Source organism: Myotis daubentonii, chromosome 5 (genome assembly GCF_963259705.1).
Source record: "Myotis daubentonii chromosome 5, mMyoDau2.1, whole genome shotgun sequence".
In the NCBI taxonomy this organism is placed as follows: Eukaryota; Metazoa; Chordata; class Mammalia; order Chiroptera; family Vespertilionidae; genus Myotis; species Myotis daubentonii.
In genome coordinates this window covers 30035634-30051200 of record NC_081844.1, presented here as the reverse complement: position 1 = coordinate 30051200, position 15567 = coordinate 30035634, and the positions used below count along the sequence as shown (strand labels likewise).

The window sequence follows — 15567 nt, the reverse complement described above, 5'->3', positions numbered from 1 at the left end:
AGGACCAGGCTGGCTCCTGGTCTGGGTTCTGCCTCCTCTCTGGGCCACAGACAAGGTGGATGAATGACCTGAGCGCCTCTGAGGCTGGACACAGGGCCTCACACACATACCTGGAGCTGATATATTGAAGAAAATAGTTGGTCGCGGTTGGTGTTTCTGAACTGGGGTGTCCGGCATTTTCCATGTCAGCTGCTTCAGTGTTTTCATTTATTAACTGGGAAATAGAAACACTATACTCAGAGCACACACATTCTGGACCTCTACAGCTTGGCCTGGCTGCACAATCCCTCTGCCGTGTGGCACAGCTCAACATGCAAATCCTACCAGTGTGCATGCAGGGGTCTGTGTGTGAGCACTGAGTGCTGGCGCTGTAATCAATTCCAGAACTTTTTGCTTTTAACAGTTAAGGTACAAAAACAATTCATAAAATGTTAGTGGACTTTTTCTACCTTGTTTAAAAAAATAAAATAAAAAATGCACTCAGGTTGGCATCTTGTTAGCCTTTTCATCACTTCTGTTCTGAGATCACAGAACACCTTAAATCTGGTGTTTTAAGGGGTTTATTAAGAACATAAAGCACTGTTGTTTGAGGGCTTCATTGATGCCAGCTGTCCTGTCTGCTCCATCATATATGTGACCGAACGCACTACTCCTGGGTACCCTGAGGGTGGAAGGATGGACTTGGTCCTGTGAGCGAGGAAGCTTGAGCTCAGAGGAGCTAGGAGACCATGGCCTGGAGTCACCCTCTGTGGAGAAGGTGGGATGTGACCAAGACCTCAGAGACCACATGAGCCCTGGGTCTCTAGGAGACACTGCCCCTGCCCCCATGTCAAGGTAGCATTGCCCTGAACTTGAGGAGCAGACTCAACTAGATGGATGGCCAGATACCGCCCCCAGGGCTGGTAGATTTCAAGGCTGTTCCTTCACTTTCCTCTTTCTGGAGGGAGCAGTCCCCAAGGAATGCATTATTTGGCTAAAGTCATGTGACATCAACACTTATTTTTGTCTCCTGGGGCATCTGTGCTTCTCTTGGACAGTGACACCACAGGAGAACACAGGTGGCATGTTTTCTATGTGGTGGCTTTTGTTTCCTTATTTCCGAGTCTCTCGTCCTCAGCACCATTGACATTGGGGCTGGATCGTCCTGGGCACTGTGGGGTATTGACCAGCATCCCCGGCCCCTACCCACGCGATGCCAGGAGTACCTACCCCCTAGTGTGACAACCACAGATGTCCCCAGACATGAAACTGACACTGCCTCTCAGTCCTCTAAAGGAGATTCCTGCCAGGTTGAGCTGCTGGAAATGGCACAGAAGAACATTCCATATCTGTGGCTGCAAAACGTAGTGCTGCTCACTCTAGTCTTTCTGGAGTCCTCGCACAGAGCGTGCAGAGCTGAGACCCCTGCCACTGCCAGATGCCCCCACCCCAACTCAGTCCCCAGACTGGACCCTCCTGCCTGGGGGCAGGACCCACCCGAGGTGGCAGATGGTGTTGCTCCTGTGGGAGAGAGAACAACCTTTCCACCTACCCTACTTTTGAAAATAAGATGATGGTTCTGTCGGGAGCAATCTGGTCCCGTGGGGAACATTCAGCACTACTTGGGGGCATGTGTGGTTGTCACAACTGAGAGGCTATACGTCTGGTATCTACAGGGTGGGGACCAGGGATGCTGCTCAACAACCCACAGTGGTGAGTAGGTCATGCTTCCAACAACTAAACACAATCTGGTCTGAATGCTGCTAGTGTTGAGATAAAAAACCCTGAAGAAAACAAAAACCTCGCACTGGTTGTCCCTTTGTCCCCTATAGCCAGGGGCCACCGCTGAGTCCCACTGAGGATGGAGGGATGGCAGGCAGCCTGGGTGGCTGAGCAGCAGAGTATGGGAAACATGCACAACAAGCAGCTGCCGGCCGTGCTGAGAGTCACAGGACCACTTCACAACACAGCCTCTGTGTCTGCCCCACCCTTCAGGAACAATTCCTGTTCTCGAACCTGGCGAGAGGCATACAGAGATCAATCCCTGAGTTCAACGGCTCCCCCAGCCCTCTGAGTACATACCTTAACTCTGTCCCTTAAGTTCTGCCCAAATACAAACGCTTGCTGTGCAACTTGCTCTTTTTTCTCACAGCTGTCCTCCTCAGAAGTACTGCTAGACTCATTTTTCTGGGGCTCTTTCTCCTAGTTAAACAGAACAACGACAACTGAAAAGAAGGGACACATTAGCCCTGATGAGCAAGCTGAATCATCTTATAGCAAAATTGCATGCCCCTTGACGAGGGTCCCTGGGCTGAGGAACATCTGAGGAGGGGCTAGAACCAATCGGAAGAGTGAGGCAGCCAGGAACATGGGGAGGACAGGAGAGTGGGTCACTTTTGGTCTCCCTCTGGTGCAGAGATGTGCAGCTGCCTGCCCTGAGACCCAGCTACCAAAGTTCCATGAAGCATATGTTACAAAAACAATTTCTATTTCCAATTCCATGAACTGGGTTGAAGGTGGGGGGACCTCATAGATGTTTCAAAATAGAATTGTAGATGATCATTTTCACCATTTGAGCCTGAACACCTATGGGGGGTGAGGGTGAGGGAGGCAGAGGATAGAGAACCTCTGGCAGCAACTTATCTGCTGAAGTGGCCGAGGGCAAAGGCACACAGACGCAGTCTGGCTTGTGTCTGAGGCAGGGTGCAGTATTGCAATTTGGATTCCAAATCTGTCTCTGTCAACCCCAAGAGCAGGTGCTTCATGAAATGCCCGTTTCCCAGCTGCTCTGCAGCACTACTGGAAAACAGATGCTTCTGGCCTATATAATTCCAGAACCATAAAGGATGTCTTTTAAAAACAAACAATTTCTGAGCTGACTCCCCAGGCATTTAAAAGAGCACACGTGTACGAATCCCCAGAGTTGCTGGGGTATGGAAACAGGGAGGGAAGACATTTGTCCCCACAAAATGGTGCAAGGATCTCATTAATGAAAGCCATCCCCCCGGTCCCAGTGGCTCCCCAAGGCTCAAAGGTTAGTGTGCCAACTAGCAGAAATGCTGCGCCAGGACATGTGGAAATGACATGCTGGATCCGGGCAACACAGGGCTCTATAGCAGAGCTGTGCTCACAGCATCTTTCTCTCAGAACCATGAAGACACCCCTCCCCTCTCTTGGCATTCGTCAGCACTGATACTGCTGAGCAAACCCAGAAAGCTTGAACACAGAACAAACTGGCACTGCTCAGAGCAGGTAACAGTCTGTGTGCTGGGCAAAGCCTGAGAAGTCTCCTGTGAGGTGTGCCCCCTGCCCTGGCACACACGGACCTCAGGCGCTGGCGCCTCATCAGGCGGACTTCTCTGTGTGGGGTTGTCAGGCGATGTCGATGTCGCTGTCGCTGCTCCTGTGCAGTCTGCTGGGATGCTGAGCCCATTGGTGCCGCTGCTTGGAACTGTGGGGACAAACCAACAGAGTGAGAATCGTGGAGTTAGTGCTAGACCACCTCTCATGCTTTCTTCTGCCACCATTTGGACCAACAGTATATAATTTCTCCTTTTACAAGAAAGGGTCTAGTAGCTCTACTAAAAGCAACAAACTCTTAGATTAAAAGAACAAATATTGGGGGAACAATTACGAGTTTTACAAAACAAGTTTTACAAATGATATCTTCATTCTATGCATTTTTCCTTTAAATAGCTGAGATTACATGACACGCACAACTTCAAATCTAGCGTTGACTGTTGAGTATTACATAAAAAAACTTCCCATGTAATTAAAAACTCTTCAGAAATGTTACTATTTCCCTCATGTGGGATGTTGCGTGGCTTCTGATGAAGAATTCTCGAATTATAGGGAAAGATCAAGAGGAAGACAAGAGCTCATTCACATGAAGAAAATTAAAGATTAACTGAAAACCACTGCCTATGTGGATGTAATGAAAATATGGTTTAAGAGTCATGTCTCAAGGTTTGCAAGTAAAATGAAAACATGTGAAAGTTACCCTTTGAGTTTCTGAGACTGCAGGGCTGAGTTCTGCCTGCAAACGTGTAGGGACGAATCTGAACCGCTCAGGAAGTGGAGGCAGCATTTACGAGGCCAGGGCGTGCACAAGGCACGTTTGCACCAGCCGTCAGGCCTGGCCTCATGTCTTTACTAGGCTCACCAGGAATATAAAGGGCTGCTTTCCCAGCACTTTATTTCTTTGTGCATTTGGCAGATATGACATGGCTGTCCCAGAAGCAACTTCTGTAATAATCTACTCTGCCATGCCAGCCTGTACCAGGGCTGTGTTTCTTACCGGCCTGTGAGAGTGCCTTTGGCTGTGGGGCTTGTAACACTGCCGGGCGAAGCACGCTCCGCTGCTGCTCCTTGGGCTTCTGGCTTGGCAGACCTGGGAACAGAGGTCGGTTTGCCCAGCGCCCTTGGACCTCGTGGGCAGAAATGCAACAGCTCAGGCTCTCAGGCACTTTACAGACAAATTAAATCCAGCAATCCATTTCATGTTCCTCACAGACTAGACTCTGTAGGGAAGCACATCTGTGTTTGGTGTTTTTTTTTTTAAGAAAATGTTTTTATTGATTTTAGAGAGAGGAGGGAGAGGGAGAGAGAGATATAAACATCAATGATGAGAGAGAATCATTGATTAGCTGCCTTCTGCATGCCCCCTACTGGGGATCGATCCCACAACCCGGGCATGTGCCATGACCAGAATCAAACTGCAACTTCTTGGTTCATGGGTCCATGCTCAACCACTGAGCCACAGCGGCCAGGAGGGAAGCACATTAAAAAAACAAACCCAAGACACTTTCTTTATAGCTAAACATACAGAGTTTGGCTATTGCTATTTTTAGATGTGATTAAATGACATTTCCATGTAAGTGATCATGTCTGTGAATTAACCCAGTGAGTACACTAATGCTTCGGGTTCTCAAGTGCTGGGCTCAAGGGTCAAGCACAGACTTGAGGGGAAAGCACAAAGCCACAGGCAATCCCCCAGAATTTAGGCTGCTGCTTGGGATCACAGAAAGGCACCCTCTGCACCTGCTTTTTATTTTTTAAAATATATTTTTATTGATTTCAGAGAGGAAAGGAGAGCAAGAGAGGGATAGAAACATCAATGATGAATCATTGATTGCCTGCCTCCTGCACGCCCCCTATTTGGGGATTAAGCCTGTAACTTGGGCCTGTGCCCTTGACCGGAATCAAACCTGGGACCTTTCAGTCCCCAGGCTGACACTCTATCCACTGAGCCAAACCAGTTAGGGCAGCAACCTGCTTTTTAAAAATGCCACATTGAGAAAACACCTCTGGCCAAATACAACTAGGGCAAGGACCACGAGAAAACATTTTTGGCCCTGCTTGGGCTCCCTTTGGACCTGACAGGTCTCCAGAGCGCCATCACTTGGCCTTGCTCACGAACAGTGTGCTATTGAATTGAGGCCACTCTGCAAATTAGGGTTAACGATATGGCGTGCTGGGGCTAGAATGCTCTGGAAAGACAGCTGGAACCAACTGAGCTATTACTGGGCACAGAGCCCAAACTCCCATACCAACCCAAGCTTGTTCCCTTGTCACCTCCACTTCAGGGTAGAGAAGCTCCCTGGTCTGACAGGCTCTTTATAGTGTTTTTCCATAGCTCAGGTGTCAGGTACCTGCCCAGAGTGCACTGGTGGGTTGCCTTAGGCAGCTGTGCAGAAGCCTGGAAGGGTATGAGAAAGCCACTCTCCTCTCCTCCTCCAACGTGGGCACCTACCTGCACTGGGTGCCTGGCCATGGATCAGTGTTGGTGGCTTCAACCGGAACCCACTGCTCTTTTCCTCTACAAGCACAAGACAAAAGATAAAAAAAAAAAAAAAAAAGCCTTCCTAGTGTTGGGTGGTGAGGCTGGGAGGAAGCAGGGGCAGGAGAGGGTTGTTGTCTGGGCCTCAGTAGCCAGGGGCCTAGAGAACAAGGGAAATGATTTCAAACTGAAACAGAAATGCAGAATTCCTATCCAACCACCAAGGCTGTACGGCAGCCTGGGTGAGGAGGCAGGGGATTGCAGGAAGTGCAGCTCGGGGCAAAGTACAGCGAATGGAAGACCAGAGGGTGTCAAAGGTGCAAGACAGAAGTGAGGGTGACCACTCCACCAAGGAGCCCTTCCATCCAGAAGGTGAGTGCCAGGCTGGACTTTGCCAGGACCTTGGAAGCCATGCTGTACTTGCAGGCCCTGGAGAATGTCACAGGGCCACTGAATAAAGGTTTCCAGAGATGCATTTCTCTTTCCTAGAGCACTTGTCAGGAGAGCTCTTTGTACTACCAACAGATGTGTGGGAAATGAGACATGTTTTCTTTGGCAAGAGATCAAGAGTGGCACATAGTGGACTTGCTCTCTTTCTAGACATGCCTGGAGAGCTTTGTCTCATTGCTTAATGAGAGCACCGGAAGGCCTGGAAGAAGGAAGCAGGGTTGTTTGTCCTGGCCACATGTGAGGAGGCGGGGCCTCCCCCAGGGCTTGAGTTCAGGTTGACAAATACAGGGGCTCTTGGGATATTCAAAACCTGGTTTCTGCTTAGCCACACGTCCACAGATCCCTTAATCAATGCATCTTGGTGACTTTGCCCATCTCATACGGGGGTGGGGTGGAAGAGACAGTTTAATGCAATCCTTGGCGGTAAGGATCAGCATAAAAAGCTTTGTGACTCCAACAGGCCAGGTCTGTATCTGGAGAAGCAGAGGGACAGCAGCATTTTAGGCCACCAGAGGCAGCCCTGCTTTTGTGCTAAGGTCCAACATATCGGGAAAAACCCTTGCCAGATTTCAGGGCACAAGATAATCATACAGAAATCAGTGTGTTTCTATACACTGGCAACAAACAACCCAAAATGAAGTCAAGAAAACAATTCCATATTGTTGGAAGAAAGTAAAGACTTAAAATATACCTCAAAAGGTCACACAAATCCAGAGACAGAAAGTGGATTCATGGTTGCCAGAGGCTGGGAAAGACAGAATGAGGAATGACTGCTAAAGGATGTGGGACTTCTTTTGGGGGGTGATTAAAATGTTCTAAAATTAATTACAGTGACAGTTGCACAACTCTATGGATACACTAAAAACCAACCAATTATACACTAAAATGACATCACAAATGCTTTGTCAGACCACTTTCAAATAGGAAACAAAATCAAATCAGAATTCTGAGTAAAACAGAAGGGCCCTCTTCCTGTTGTCGACATGTTGGTGAGCCAAACTGCTCTCCTTGGGCAAAAATAGGATTACAGAAACTCTCACTGCTAGTTAGTAAAAAGGCCTGGAGCCTGCCAGGCTTCTAAAGCCTGTGTTAGTGGGGTGGTGTCTCTCCCATAAGAGAGCTGTGGGTCATAAAAACCACACTTGGGAAATCAGACAAAACAGGATGCAGGGGAAGACATGCTGCCAGATGTTCCTTTTTAGAAGGAAAATACTGAATTACATTTCCAAAGCTTAGGGTTATTCAGAAGACGATTGGCAATATAAAACTAAAAAATTGAGATGAAATTCACAATTTAGAAAACTTCTAAAGCTCTTAGAGCTGGCTCTGCAATGCTCATATTGTGGCTACACATTGATGGCGACCACTGAGCCCTGTGCAGAGCCAATGCTAACAGCCACTGACCCGTGGGGCTGACCTATGCTGATCAGTGTGGGCAGCGGGCCCAGAAATTACTGCCAGTGAACATTCACTAACTTTGTATCTGGTGCCAGGCTAGCCCTGAAGATGCACAGGAAATCTATGCTGAATGCTGCAGTAAACTGATGGACAGATAGACAAGGTGTACCACACTTCTAAAGGGGCCAAAGCAGGAGGGTGGTGTGCTTACAGGGCAGTCAAACCCTGGAGGCCCTGCTGCAGCCCCATCTTCACTAAAACAAATATGATCTCTTCTCATGGCCTCCTGCAAGATGGTCAGGGTACAATGAAGAGGCATTGCTTGGAGGCCAGAGCCCCACTACACACAGGTGGCTACACTGGTGTCTTCTTAAGGGCACATGCACCCCCTTCTGTGAACTCCCTGGCGGAAGAGAACTCCCCTCTGGGGCAGCCTCTTTCCTCTTCCAAATCATGTCTGAAGCAAGCAGGCTCCTTTGAGGGTACATTGTGCCCTGCCTCAGGAAGATCCTGAGTGGCTTCTGAGGAAGTCATGTTCACCATCCAGGAAGGCCCAGATTTAACAGGAAAATATATCAGAATTCAACCTGATATATACCAGGGGTTGGAAAGAATCCAAGAGAAAGCAGCCTGATGAGGGCTGGGGTGTATATGGGCAGTGTTGGTGCAGGGGGGGGGAAAGAGTGCTTGATCACATATGGGGGAATGGAGCAATGAGTAAATAAATGTATTAAGGACAGAGGGAGTCAGGTTTCTTAGAAAAGGGAGGTAGATATACAGAGGGGGAGGTTAAGATGAATCCTGTTGGCAATGAATTGGAAGTATCCAGATAGAGATGTAGAAATATATGTAAATGTAAGCATATATATGCATATAGGTATATGTGTATATGTTCCTAGTTGTGTGTGTGTGTGTGTGTGTGTTCCCAGCTCTGGGCACTGAGAGGTCCTGAGAGCAGTGACAGTCCAAATGGTGGTGAACACACGGAGCACCCAGATCTTGGTTTCTTGAGACCATGCTCCATTAAGAACTAGGACTCCTTTGAGAAAAGGGGAAAGATGATGAGCCCGGAACCTCTTGTTATGACAGAAAGTAAAGAAAGTGCTTAAAAGAATGACAGGGACCTGGGAAAAGGACACAGGAACCTGGCTTGATGGGGCTCATTGGCTAAATCTGGAACAATTAAAATAACTGATGATCAAAATAAAATCTGAATATTAAAATAAAAACTAATAACAAATTGCAACCCACTGACTAAAACAGGAATTCATAAATCCATATCAACACAAATGACTAAGTAAAGTGGGGAAAAGAAAGCTGCTCCTTATAGTAGAATGCCAATTAATAAATGTTGGGGCAAAAATGGGGCAGAAAATCTCCATGTGGTCATCATCAGAGAAATAATTAATTCAAGCAAGAAAACATTAATGGATGCTAACAAAGGAGGGCAATATGAGAGATTTCCTCATGTCTCTAAGTATCTCTCCACTGAGGCAAACTGGCTAGATCAACCAAAGGACTTGTATACATGCATATAAGCATAACCAATGGACACAGACACCAGGAGGTGAGGGCATGAATGGAATGGGGTGGGGGGGGGGCAATGAGGGGATAAGGACACATATGTAATATCTTAATCAATAAGGAAAAAAAAAAAGTATCTCTCCAGAAAATAGTAATGACAAAGGAAGAAGAAATAATTTTATAGTGGAGAAACCGGGCAGATTCCACCCTAATCAAGTGATCAAAGTCAACCCGCCTGCACCAGGTAGAGTACACATAGTGTGCCACCACTGGGGTGCACTGGGAGAGCACGGCTGCACTTCTATGGCATTCCAGTCCCAAATACACAACGTGGGTGGAAACCCCAGGACACACCAGACACCCTCTAATTGAAGGACTTCTCCAAAATAACTGGCTTGTAATCTTCAAGGTCACAAAAGTCAAGGAAAGAATGAGCAACTGTTTCAGATGGAGAGAGACATGTGATTAGAATCTGATGTCTGTGCTCTGAAGAACGCATGGAGCCTTCTATGTAAAGGGATAGAGAAATGCTTTATAAAAATTTTCCATAAGTTTTAGGTCCCCCTCCCCCAATTAAGCTAAAAAATAAGACAGGCGAGCATATAAGAGGCTCACTTTGCAGAGATGAAGTGCAAATCTAGTATGACTGGCATGCTGCATCCGGTACCAGGGACCAGGGCTGTATCAGAGCCTCTGCTAAAGCAGACTAAGCTGTCCCCTTTCGCAGAGCTACCCCACTCTCAATGCTGCTGGATAAAGGTGTTGGGGGCAGAGAGAGGGAGTGAGGCCATCACTCACAGACCTCAGAGGTGATCTTGACATTCATAATAGAACTCCATGGCATAAAGGGATCAAGATGTGTGTCTTCAGCTATTGATTCCTAGACCAAAGAGACTCGCAAAGACTAACACTACCCCCACACCTCAGAACACAACTTGCTAAACCAATGCCTCAGGTACGACCAAAGACCTTTAAAAACCAAGTTCCTCTTCAGAAGCGGGAAGGGGGGTCAACTCCAAAACAGTTAGCTTTCAGAGTCAGAACAAATTCAACTGTTTGAAATGGTGCCATCAAATCAATCCTCAAAGTTATAAAAACTAGCCTCTTCCCTCGACATCACTCTCATGCCAGAGTATGAGTTATCTTGCAATGCTTTTGAAGTCGGCAATGAATTTATATAAGGCAGGTTTGGTTACAGAAGTCAGGTGGTTAAACTTGCTCATTAAATCTTTTATGAGGAGAAACTTTCAGGAATTACTGGAGTTGGTTCTCCTGCAAAAGACCAAAAAAGGCAGGCTCCATGTTCTTCAGAGGGGAGCAAGCTGTTTTCCTTAAAGTTTTAAAGCCGTGATTAAATATATGCATTTATCCGAACACATCTAAGCCATACTAATTAATGTGGGAATTTAATAACCGAAAAGGGGTCTGGGAAATAACATTTCACATTAGTTACCTTTGGGATGGTAGTCAGTGGGAAAGGGGCAGGCTAATTCTTTTTAAAGCCTATTTATTTCTAATCTGCCTTTTTAAAAATTACATAAATGTATTACTTGTGTAAAATTTTGAAAAACAAGTAAAACATCTCTTTTTTTCAAGAAGGATGTAAAAATCCTTGTAAACAGGCTTACTTACAGAAACAGAAATAAGGGCTTATGAAGCCTCACTTACACTGGATTCCAAATGTACAAGCTAAAGAGTTGGGAAAAGATTTAGAAACTGAACTCTGCTTTCAAACTGTCCATTGCTGTTAAGGTGCTATTTTACAGTATTAACTGCTTTTCATCCCAGGAAAACCCCCAGTGACTGGCTGTGAAAGGCAAAGGGATGTGAGGGCTCACCTGGTTCTGAGTCAGAATTGCCTGCAGATGGCTCGCAGAAGGTTGATGGCATAAAAACATTGTTTTTTGATACTGTCAGCAAGGAGGTGCAGGCAGGGGGGGGAACAAGAGGAAAAACAGAGTGAGTAGGTGGGGCAGACATGAGGGGTTGATCTCCAAGTCCCACTGTGGTGTAAGAGGTGGGGGTCAGCATAATGAATAAGGCCTTTAGATACTCCACACTCTCTACAGCAAGAAGAGGGGAGTCTCCAGCCTAATGGCCTCTGTCTGATGTCTACCAGTTCACTCTGGTCCACTGTGGTCATTTCTCCTGTCCTCATGCCCCTGGCTTTTCCTTGGCACCCTAGGCCCGTGGGGGCAGCCAGGAGGAAATCGGAGCACGCCAGATGTACCAAGTCTTACCTGGGGCTGAGCCTCAGCCCCTGCTCCTTGTCACCAGTGCGGCTCAAAAGCTGGCTGCACTCCCCACCCCCACCTGTTTTGGATCTCACTGGCACTGCTCATCTTTCCATTTCCTCTGAGGATTGGGAGCTGATTATCTCCCAGTGGTTGGCAAACTGCGGCTCGTGAGCCACATGCGGCTCTTTGGCCCCTTGAGTGTGGCTCTTCCACAAAATACCAACTTCTGCGCATGGGCCACGAAGTTTCAATCGCAATGTATGTGCGCGCCCGCACTTGGTATTTTATGGAAGAGCCACACTCAAGGGGCCAAAGAGCCGCAGTTTGCCGACCACTGTCCTAGACCAATGCACTAGAGCAGCGGTTCTCAACCTGCGGGTCGCGACCCCTTTGGGGGTCGAACGACCCTTTCACAGGGGTCGCCTAAATACATCCTGCATATCAGATATTTACATTACGATTCATAATAGTAGCAAAATTACAGTTATGAAGTAGCAACGAAAATCATTTTATGGTTGGGGGTTCCCACATGAGGAACTGTATTAAAGGGTCGCGGCATTAGGAAGGTTGAGAACCACTGCACTAGAGAGAGAAAATGTTTAGTAGTCCTTTGCCCCTTCAGCCTAGTGCACAATACAAATCACCTCATCTCTTCTCTGCTACACCGTCCTAATGAGAAAGTGTGGTTCAGCAGTAGACAGTGAACGGAAGGAACACAATCACAGCCAGGAAGTGGATGCTTCCTCATTCCATAGAAACACCTATGCAACAAGCGGGCAGAGGCCCTTAAAAAAGGATGTCCACTACAAACCATCTAGACAGTTCCTTAATGGCTAATGGGCAATTGACAGTGCATCCATTCAGGGGAGGGTCTTATGCAGTCATGAAAAAGGACATGGCAACGTAAAAAAAAAAAAGCGTTAAGGGAAATAGGTAGGAAATTAGTGTGTTATAGAGACAACCTTGAGAGGACGCTCACTTTCTGCACCAGCTATTCCTGTAAAGTCTGCATTACTTTTATAAGCAGAAACAAACTTTCCAAGAGTGTCTTTTTTCCCTCCTTAAAGTGATATCTTTAAAGTTCACAGTTGTAAATGTTTTATATGAACTTCGCAAGAATGAACTTCAATTTGGGTAACTAGAGATCCTCTCCCAATACACGTGCATCTCTAAGTCATGGTTACAGAGACCAAGATGGGACAATGCCAGAGTGGACCAAGTCCAGATGAGGTGGGGAGGAGAGGGAGCAGCCCTTTGACAGCACTGACCCTCCAAACTACAGGGGAGTCCCCAGGCTCGAGGAGCCCCCACTAAGTAGCCCCAGTGTCTCTCTCTACCCTTGAACCTACCTCTTTTCTGCACCAGGCTTTGCATAAGCTATAGCTGGTCTTCTGGCTTCTGTGCATGTGCTCAGATCATGCCCAGTCCAGAAACCTCTACAGGGGTCCAGTCTGGCCCACCTTTCAAGCCTCCACCAAGCCCTTTCCTCAGGGAGCTCAAGGCAATCCACCACCACAGTGTCTATTGGGACCACTCAGCTCACTATGAACCATGTGTGTCCTTCTCAATTGGACCACCAAGGTCTAGGCAGAAGGGTCAGGAGAATCCCCCACTTCCAAGCAGCTTTTGGAAGGTGGACATGTGATTAATGGTCAGAGGCCCCAATAGGGCTCAGATAGTCCCTTTATTTCAGAGGGATGATTTTTCTTGGTGCATCTTTCTTATCAGTCCACTAGGTCACACCCCTCCATAAGTGTCACTGATCCCAGACTGGGGTACCTGGTGCCACACCTCTGACAAGCTCTAACCTTATCGTGACAGAGACCAAGTCTCAGATTGATTCTAACTGGATCTGGGCAGGTGTGTGTGAGATGTTACAGTGGGCTTGTAAACATGAATGCTTTTGTCACTCAATAAAGGTCTGTAGCTGTTACCTGACTGTGAAGGTGGGAATTGGGTTAAAGAGGACGTCCTTTCTCGCTTGACAGGAGGGCAGTAATTTCCATCTTCTCTGTCAGAATCTACAGAAAACAATGAGGAGGAGGAGAAAATCAGGCTCCTTCCATTTTTACAATGAAAGACAGTGAAACGTTTTAGAGGTTTCCTCACCTTCACCACCTTCAGGGCTGGAGCCTCCAGCTGACCTCTGAAACGAGAGCACATGTCAGGGTGGAAGAGAGGGCCAAGCTGCCCTCTCACCTAACAGCTCAGAAGCTCCGTAATGAATGGATCCTGAGAGACAGTACTGAGGGCCAACTCCCTTAGCTCAGCCACCAAGTCACAGAGGAACTTTCAATCTCACGCTCAGAACTCCGCCATGAACCTTCTGCAGACCAGGCCACGTGCTAAGGAATCCTCTTAATGACTGACAGCACATTTACAGCACAAGGATCGGTTTCTTTGTTTCTCCACAGGTTACAGCTAACTGGTGTGTCACTCCCAAATTCAAGCATAGTGAAACTTTACCTGGCCAAAACTCATTTTGCCAAGAGCTGAAAAGCGACCTGTTCTCCACTCTGAAGGGCAGCTGGACTGTTTAATTAAAAAAAAAAAATGGTTGCCTAGCCCTAGCCAGTTTGCCTAAGTAGATAGAGCATCAGCCTGCTGACTGAAGGGTCCTGGGTTCGATTCTGGTCCAGGGCACGAACTTAGGTTGTAAGGCTTGATCCCTGGCCCTAGTCAGAGCATGCTTGGGAGGCAACCAATCAATGTCTCTGTCTCTCTCCCCCTCCCTTCTACTCTCTTTAAAAATCAATGAAAAAATAACCTTTGATTTAGATTAACAATAAAAATAAAAAATAAAAACGGTCGCCTAACACCGGATTGTGGTGGTTTCCATTCCTTGCCCTGGCATATTCCACGGTAAGGAACCTTGTTTCAAGGTAGGCCATTGTTTCCAGAGCAACCTAGAACTTTGATGCCTCGGACCAAAGTCTGCTACAATGTGCTCAGAACAGAACAATTCAGACTACAAACCCACTGAACGATCTCTCTCTCTCTCTCTCTCTCTCTCTCTCTCTCTCTCTCTCTCTCTCTCTCACACACACACACACCCTGAAAGGTGGCTGAAGAATCTTTCCTTAACAACCTTTACTTTTAGAATGTGAACAACTAACAATTAAGCGGCCTGAAATGAGTCCCCTCCCAACCCAGGATAACATATAATCCCTCCTGTATGTCCCTTCTCAGGGATGTATGCTTCTTGAGAACTAAGCAGCAGAAAGCAAATGTGGAAGATTGAACATCACTCCTTCTGGGGTGCTTAAGAAACAGCAGAGGAGCCAGTTTTCTTAGGTTCAGAAAAGCTCCTAAGACTCATGGTTAGCCAGATGATGACCACCTGCCTGGAGGAGCTGAGGGATGAAATGAGGTGGTGCGTGTCAAAGAGCTTTTCACACGGCAGAGCACGTGTGGAGGCAGTAACTGCACTGAACTGTAGGTGAGGGAGCAGCTAATTCTTGCTGGTGACCTGACACCCTCCCTGCTTTCCTCCTGAAGCTGGAACCTGACTCTGCACTAGTGAGGACCTCCTAAAGCCTGGGCAACACACTTTTCTCATAAAGGGTCAGAAAGTATTTCCAGCTCTGAGGACCACATGCTATATATTGTTTTTACAATTTTTAAAAAATGTAAACACCACCTTAGCTTGTGGGTAAGAGTGTGTAGACTGGCCCATCTTGAAGGATGGCGAGGGCTTGGACAGTAAGAAAAGGATCCCAACCTGGACCTTCTCTCCTGTGTGAATCAATGACTAGGGTTTAGAGTCAGAAAAACCAACCTGGGCTTCTTGCTCCAAGTCTGTGTCCTAAGAGCCTCCCTGAAGTATTTGTGAAGGGAGAGGATGACACTGTCCCCAGGTGTGTCTCAGGGGATTAGAAGCTCACAGGGGACCATCCATCCAAGTGCTAGGAAACCCTTCTCACAACGGGGCTATTCAATAGTCCTTGGGGCATGAGTGGAGCGTGAGAGTGCTCAACGCCCCCCTCTTCAGGGCTTCTAGATCTAGAGTGTTTCTTCCACCTATGCCATTACTTAAATGGGAAACCTTGGGCAAATTATCTCATTTGGAAAATAGGGTGCTGGTGCCTCCCTCACAGAGAAGTAGCACGGGGTCAACTGGATAAATAGGTGGCATTTGCTCAGCCCAACGTGCCAGTCTTGCTATAGCTCACACCTGGCAGTGGCTTTGCTCACTTCCAC

General features: G+C 47.3%; 1 protein-coding gene across 21 annotated transcripts in view; it reads right to left on the bottom strand.

Annotated features, from left to right (window-relative positions):
- Positions 1-15567, bottom strand: part of RANBP3 (RAN binding protein 3) — a 62232-nt gene that overhangs the window by 9634 nt on the left and 37031 nt on the right. For 11 of the 21 annotated variants that reach the window (XR_009452982.1, XM_059696982.1, XM_059697001.1 and 8 more), the window contains 8 exons: positions 13477-13513; positions 13302-13388; positions 10969-11040; positions 5732-5797; positions 4277-4369; positions 3306-3430; positions 2062-2181; positions 111-214 (listed from right to left, as the gene is read on the bottom strand). Coding sequence is in view for 20 of the 21 variants with exons in the window: in XM_059696982.1 (XP_059552965.1) it covers positions 111-214; positions 2062-2181; positions 3306-3430; positions 4277-4369; positions 5732-5797; positions 10969-11040; positions 13302-13388; positions 13477-13513 (704 nt within the window). In the remaining variant the exon portion in view is untranslated. The remainder of the gene's footprint in view (positions 1-110; positions 215-2061; positions 2182-3305; positions 3431-4276; positions 4370-5731; positions 5798-10968; positions 11041-13301; positions 13389-13476; positions 13514-15567) is intronic. The other 10 variants (XM_059696987.1, XM_059696991.1, XM_059696998.1 and 7 more) reach the window with 5 other exon arrangements.